Source organism: Thermobia domestica, chromosome 3 (assembly GCF_964235325.1).
Source record: "Thermobia domestica chromosome 3, izTheDome1.hap1.1, whole genome shotgun sequence".
NCBI lineage: Eukaryota > Metazoa > Arthropoda > Insecta > Zygentoma > Lepismatidae > Thermobia > Thermobia domestica.
The window spans coordinates 143,745,511-143,753,394 of NC_137456.1; the positions used below are offsets into that span (position 1 = coordinate 143,745,511).

Sequence of the window (7,884 nt, forward strand, 5' to 3'; positions counted from 1 at the left end):
TAATAAAATACATAGATATATTGAGATCTATAACAGTGTTCACAAATGTATTGCAGCCATTTAAAAACAACACACATATCTTTATTCCAAAATTTGCATTATAAATTCAAAGCATACATACTCACCTACATCACAAAAGCATAATACATACACAATCACAAAACATACCCTCGAACATATACACAAGCATCATACATTCACAAACCAAGAGGCTCATACATTTACATAAATAATAGAGAATTCTCTGTCCTAAGTCTTTGCCTATTCATAGGGTTCTGTTAATCCCAACACAAAAGTATGACAATTTGGCATCAAAGATACTGTCTTTTTGGCTATTTTGCACTGATCTAAAGATGGAGTAGTGAACGGATACCAACCTTTGGTGTTGAAATGGATTTTAACCACAAGCGGACTGGAAGATTTGCAAACGTGGACGCTATTTTCCAGTTTTACAGTGATTTGACTTTGGAACTGGACACGTCCTTTGAAATCTCCCGTTGCCTCTGAAGGAAGTTCACCATCTTTAGTGGTATTCTTAACACAAACACTAATATCTTCTTCGTAGGTTGAAAGATCACAACCTGGAAAAAATAATTTTAACATATCTGTGTTGACTTCCTGAGTAGGGAGAACAACGCCATCTACCGTTAAAAATAGGTCGGTTATTACTATTTGCTGTTCAAATGTCTCAAATTCGTCTGTAGAATGGAAACACCTTTGAGCTACTTTAAATTTAATGTGTGGAGAAACTGTTCTTGGACGAAGATTTACGAGGCAGCAACCATTTAAGTTTGTAAATATCTTAGTGGGAAATCTTTTCTGTGTCTCCTGACTAAGGTGTATTGCAAGTTTCGTGCGACCATCAGTAATAAGGAATGTAAAGATTTCGGTAACTTCCTCTAAAGTGAGAATACCCGTCAGTGCTACTTGTGCAAACTCTTGCCCTGTCAAAGTAAGAAATCGTATCTTTCTAATGGCGTCACCAAGACACAATCGAAGATTTTGTCCGTTTGGTTGAAGACACATCTTCCGTTCACATTGTTTAGTGGCCCAATGGATACAAGCTTCGAAAATTTCTAGTTCCGAAACTACCGCCAGCTCTTCTTGGTCTAGCAAAGTATGAAGTATTGAAATGTCTACATCCTCCAGGTAGGGACTTTTTAATGCAAGGCTGGTTTGACTTTGTAGCGCCTAAATTAATGACAAAAATATTTTATTAATATGTGCAGCTTACTATATAGTATTTTATACGAGATATGTTCAAAAAAAGACCGATTTTTGCTGTTCTTATTATTGCTTATTATACAAACCTTCAACCATAATTTCCTTCCAAATGCTCCTCTCTACTGTCAATACACTGTGGTTACCGTTTCTTCCAATTTTTGGAACACTCGAAATAACTTTTTATTCAATGGCACATAGTATTCTCGTCGAATTTTCCTGAAATTCCTGTATAGGTTCGAAACGACGTTCTTTCAAAGTGATTTTAAGTTTTGGAAACAAGAAATAGTTTGCCAGGGCAAAGTTCAGAGAATAGAATATGTGAAGCACAATAGAAGTGCGATGTTTTGCCAGATAATTTGTAACTAAGAGAGATATGTGAGCTGAAGGTTGTTATGATACAATATGTACAACTGATTCCTTACAGCTCGGGTCTCTTCCGACGCACAACATTTATGTACTGTGATAGAATTCTCTGGTAGACTTCCTTGTTTACAGTGTGATCACAACGCGGAGAAATTAATTTTTCATTAATCTGAGGAGTAACTTATGCACGATATCCGTCAATCAGTAGTAACTCGATAAATAAATCTTAGATTGGAATACAGCAAAAAGCGATATTTTTATCATGATATGCCGCCATGTGCGCAAGTAACCGGAGTACGCCATCTATAGCCGTTAGCCGCTATTTAAAAAGTTCAATCTTTTTTGAACACACCTCGTATGTAAGTCTTTCAAAATCATATAATTGAAGTGAGTTTTACCATTACATATATTTGTATAATCTTTTGTATATTCCTTTGTTTACCAAGTTAAAATAGCTACGTTGTTTACCAGGCTGGGGGTGTAAATGCACCACAGCACAGAAACTGCGTTTTTTCTAGAAAAGTAAAATATACATATATATATCTATGTACCCGACTTTTTCTCAGATAGAACCAGAACCATTAGATTAAATGAATATTCTAAAAATATATTAACACAAAACATTCTAGAGAAAAAATCATAATTAGTATTTATATTATTATTATTATTATTATTATTATTATTATTATTATTATTATTATTATTATTAATATATTAAATATTCTGCCTGTTAGCAGGTTCTGCAATTAACAAGAGATTCCGCTGTTCCATTAGGTTACGGTCTGATAATGTTTCTTTCACGTTTCTCGATTTTCAGTTTTGTCCTTCAACTTCCAATATTTTCTTATATTTTTCAAATCATCGATCAGTTGTTTTTTTCCTACTCTTCTCTTTCCTTCTACCTCATCCTTTGTGGCGGTATGGAGAAGACAATTTCTTCGCAAGATATGTCCAAAACAGTACACCTTCCTACGAAGGATACTGGATAAGTGTCCTCTTCTCTCCTAAATACCTTCGATTTTTATTCTCCATGTCCATTTTTTTTATCTTCTCCATCTTTCTTTAACTCCACATTTCGAAGCTTTCTGAATATTTCTTCTCTAACTTCGTAATGTTCAAGCCTCCGAACCATATAATCCGATGCTCCATATACAATCCTTGACCAGTTTCTTCCGTAGTAATCTAGTGATAATGCATAAGAATTATTTAATTGCTTTAGTTGCCAACTGAGATATGCCTATATACACCCAACTCAAATAAACTTTAAATTTCTACAGAACAACTTACTGAATAGTGTTTTTTTCTTGTAGTTTAATAGATATACAGTATGTCCTTAATCCGAAGAGTTGGAGAGGATGTATGCTGTCCTACGCCAAAACATATCTTGCATTGCTGAACCGAAAGTACGCCCTGCTGTAAAAGGATAACGTAAACCCTCACTCAGCTCGAAAAGCGGAACGAAAATATATGAACTAGATGACATCACTGACGCACACGCGGCATATAGCCCTGACCTTGTCCCTAGCCTGTTCCGGTCTATGGTGTACTTCCCAAATTAGAACGCTTCGCAACCCAGCAGGAGGCAGAAATATCAGTGTGTGGCTTCTAAGGACAAGGCGTGATATCGACATGAAATCGAGAAACTGACAGGAAGGCGGCTGCAGACAATCCAACACGAAGAGCAATGATTGCATGTTAACCCGCTTCATTGTATTGTAATAAACACAGGTACGTTGTGTACAGAATATTGAAAGACATAAATTACTTTTGTATACCTAGAGATATTATAGATTAGTACTAAGAAAATAGTCACAATCCAGTTGGGCTATAGTCTTTTGTTCTTAAACTAGAGTTATGAAAATTGCTTTAAAATAATATAACATAATTCAGGTAACTAACAAACTAACTTTATGGCCTATGGAACCCGGAAGTTCAATGCCACGTTCACAAACTCTCCACTGACTTCTATCCTTAGCTAATTGATCCAGTTTCCTATTTGTATTTCTATTTATGCGAGATCCATCTTAATATTGTCCTCCCATCTGCACCTAGGTCTTCTAATGGGTTGTTTTCCCATTGGTCTTCCAGTTAAGACTTCGAAAGCGTTCTTCCTTTCTTCCATCCTGGCTACATGACCTGACCACCTGAGCCTCCTTAGTTTCTCGTTATAAGTTTCCGTTATTCCCCATTCCGTTTCTCTTGGGTCCAAACATTTCAGGATCTTGTTCTCAAATACATTCAGTCTGTATTCTTCAATCAGCGACCATGTTTCGCAACTATACAGAACAACAGGCATGATTATCGTTTTATATATTTTAAGCATCAAATTCCTCGCATAATTTTTCGACAAGAGATTTTGAATTAAATAATAACACGAAATTTCCTTCTTTTAGTTGACGTTTAATTTCTTCATAAATATGATTTTCGTCTGTTAATATTGATCCTAGATATTTGAAAGTATCCACTTATCAAAAATGTTATTCGGTATTTTAACGCATCCATAATTTGCCGTATTATGATTCCGACGAACTTCCATGTATTTAACTTTCTCTGCACTTACTTCAAACGCATGTCCCTGCAAGAGTTTAATAAGACATCTAACATTTCTTTCTACTGTTTCCTATCATCCCCTATTAAATTTATACCATCAGCATAAGCCATAACCTTCTGGACACAATTCAACTCTAGGCCCTGGTACTATCTTTGATTTTGCTTATAGCGTATTCATAACAAAGTTGAATAATAATGGCGACAACGCATCTCCTTGTTTCAGTCCATTCTCAACGTCAAAGCCCGTGGACAAAAATTTTCCTACCCGGACTTTACTTTGGAATTCATTTAACATATCCTAATTAATCTAATTAGTTTTCTCGGCATTCCAAATTCTGTAAGAATGTTGTGCAATGCTTCTCTCCTAACCGAGTCGTAGCACTTTCTAAAATCAATAAATAGTTGATGTACCGGGGTATTGTATTCCTACTTCCTTTCGAGTATTTGGCGAATGGTAAATATCTGATCGATAGTTGATCGATTTTGTCTAAGTCAGAACTGATAATCTCCAATGATTTCATCTGCGTATGGGTCAATCTTGCTAATAGAATATCTGAAAAGGAATTTATAGGATGTTGACAGAAGAGAAATGCCTCGATAATTATTACAGTCAGTTTTGTAGCCTTTCTTGTGAATGGGAACAATGATTAATTCTTTCACTCTTATTGCAATTCTTCTTTGTTCCAGATAAGCAGAATAAGTTTGTATACCTTGTTCCGCAATTTTTCGCCTGCAGCTAAAATAATTCAGGTAAGAAGACATATTTGAGGTGTTTTCTACTCCCGATCAACGTCAAATTCCAGAAAACATAATTTGTACTACGATCATCATCTTGGAAAATAATAGTGGAAAACGTATTTTCCACACTTTGCATCTTAAGACCTATTTAAATTATGAAAACTTTCCACATAAAAATACATGGAATAGTTCTGTCTTCATTTTAAAAAAAAAATTGTATCGTTTTTGAAGAAACTACATTAAGCCACAACCAATTTCAATAAAATTTAGCAAAGCATCTAAGTACCTATTCATTCATATTGGTTAATGCATATCCCACTTTTAATGCGTATCGTAAGCCTTTTCTGGGAATTACAAGCTCATATTACTTTCTGCTTTTTAACCATGACTAAATCTGGCCTTCAGTCTTCATTAATCTCAAATTTTAAATAAAGAAGGCAACTAAGTAAGTAATGGGCCAAATTTGGGCAAAATCGGCAAACACACTCCCGAAAAATAAAAATCTTCACCGGCGTAGTATCCAAGTTTGGATGCTATTTGATTTTTCGGAACCTATTCAGGTCAGTCATTGCCTTCATATCGATTTTAGCACAATTCGGTTAAAATATTTCCTGAAAAAAGAAACTTTGCAAAATTCACAGACATGGAAAGCTACAGAATGTGGAAGTCACTACTACTACTACTTCTGTTAGTAGCGTACGCAGAATTTCATCAAGGGGATTCAAGCTCCAAAGTTCGTATCATTCCAGATGTTTGTATGCATATTTTAATTTGGTACCGGTACATAGTATCTATTTTTGCATAATACAGTTATCTTGCTTAAGGGAGGGTTAGGCCCCGAAACCCCTTACTCCTTTTCCTCCTTCCTCCTCCTACTCTTATTTATTATTATTATTATTATTATATATTATTATTATTATTATTATTATTATTATTATTATATTATTATTAGAATAATAATATCAAACTTAAATTTGATTTGATAATATAGTAGTTTTTTAATGATTGAAGAAAAAAACACAGACTTCGTTTTCATCTGCATGTCAGATGCTAATGACCATAAGAGGTAATGTACTATTTATTTCCTTTACCTTTATACATGACTTCATTAATTCTGAATCCTCATAAAGATTTGCATATTCAATAACTAGCCATATTGCAGATGGAATAATATTTTCCTGAAGATATTTGGAACATAAAGATACTAAATAGGTACCATATATTTATGAGCAGCGCTGTACAAATTCAATGCCCTCGTGAGTAGAATTCACCTTAAAACTATCCGTGTAAATGTAGCTGTAATAAGCAGAAAATAAGTCAATCTTACATTATATTTACAATTCACTATCGTTACGGATGGATTCACACAAGTAAAAGAAAAGAAAAGAAAGAAAGAAAGGAATGAGTACCAAAATTACTGTGATTCCAATCCACGAGAATTAGTGAAGTACAGACGGCGCACGTACAATTAACTGGTGATAGATGATCAATGTAGTGACTTTTAAGCTATTATTTCTAGTCTTCTAGATATGAATTCAATGCCTCTTAATTTAAATTAGATCTTAATTTAATTTAAATTAACTTAGATCAATTATCTTATAAAAAAGTTGATATGTACAGTTAGTTACAAAAGAATATACCTGTTCAATGAAGTTATCTTCCAATAATCTTGGAATAAAATGTCAACATAGAGTACATTATTTCAACTAAACGGGAAATAATTATTTTTATATGGCAAGAAAACTGTGCTTAAATTAGTCACTTGTATCCACAGCTTTAGACTTTTAAATTATGTTATGCGTGAGCATGGGAAGTCTTTAGGATAGCTATGCCCGTCCGTCTGTCAGTAGATATCAGAGCAAATAAGGAAAAGACAACAAAAAGCTACTCAGCATTTCAGAAATAGATTCCATCTCCTCCATGATCTGTATATTATGATTGTACGTGGTTCGTGTCCTGCAGTTCCCTAGGAGGGCTTAGGCATTTATAACAGTCCGGGATTCGATCCTCTATGTTTTGGACGTCTCCTTTAGACTTCAATAGCAGTTCGGACTTTCTACCAAAGCCGACCATATAACCACTGGACAACACGGTTCAGAGTTCGGGTCAGAACATTCGGGTAATTGACATAAAAGCTGATTCTAATCCTATTCTCAACGCCGATACAATTTAATATTGTGAAAATTATTATGTTGCAAAGTAGATTAAGATCTCTTAAACTAGAAAATATAAATTTATATCATGATAATTATTTGATAAAGGATATGCGAAACTTCACTTTCACTTTAATAAACAACAATAAAACTGCACAAACACATATTACATTACATTTTGGCACTTTTGTTTTAAATAATTGCATATGATAATGCAAATTTACTCTTGCCCAATTATTCTTATTACATTCGCGGAAGACGCGGTAATCGCGAGCCACCGATTGAACTATCACTACATCGTAAGTTTTTTGTTATTTCGCACTTTCACTTCTCACTCACTTTGATGCTGAAGAAAGATAATCTTTGGCGGTCCCAGAGGGATGTCCTTAAGGTTGGAGGGATGAATTTCCTTTGTTCCATTTTATCTTCTTTTGGGTGGTCTTTAAGTTTTTTCTTTGCGCAGCTGGCTCCTTACCGTCAAGACGACTATACAAGTAACTATTACGAACAAATGTTTTAAACTTAATTTTGTTTTCTCGGCAACATTTTCGTCATAATTAATGGACCATATATTTAACGTAGGTTCATTTGTTGTACCATTTAACTTTTGATGCGCTAAACACTGTATTATATGCATTACATTTTTAACATAGTTCGCGCACTGTTGTTCGTCTGCTCATCCGGAATTGACTGACTGGCACTTTTTCCCATCTCTCCGTGCTTCTACCAAGCAGAGGCTCACATGCAACTATTGATGTCAGAGCTAAAAGTAACTATGACAACCTATAGGCAGGAATTTTTGGAGACGAAGTTTGCTCCCTGTGTTGAATTTTAGCACCGTATGTGGAGAGACGAG

The 7,884-nt window shown here is 34.6% G+C and overlaps 2 protein-coding genes across 2 annotated transcripts in view; both read right to left on the reverse strand.

Moving 5' to 3' along the window:
• On the reverse strand, window positions 1-6,079 carry LOC145680786 (uncharacterized). The gene is made up of 2 exons (XM_081751790.1): window positions 5,967-6,079; window positions 1-1,191 (listed from the first exon to the last, which is right to left on the reverse strand). Exons 1-2 carry the CDS (start codon window positions 5,982-5,984, stop codon window positions 262-264), a joined length of 948 nt encoding a protein of 315 aa, XP_081607916.1. The 5' UTR covers window positions 5,985-6,079; the 3' UTR covers window positions 1-261.
• The window catches only part of LOC145680787 (BTB/POZ domain-containing protein 1-like), a 27,984-nt gene continuing 26,132 nt past the window's right edge, over window positions 6,033-7,884 (reverse strand). Inside the window, exon 5 of the mRNA XM_081751791.1 lies at window positions 6,033-6,171. Coding sequence (XP_081607917.1) covers window positions 6,099-6,171 — 73 coding nt within the window. The 3' untranslated portion in view covers window positions 6,033-6,098. The remainder of the gene's footprint in view (window positions 6,172-7,884) is intronic.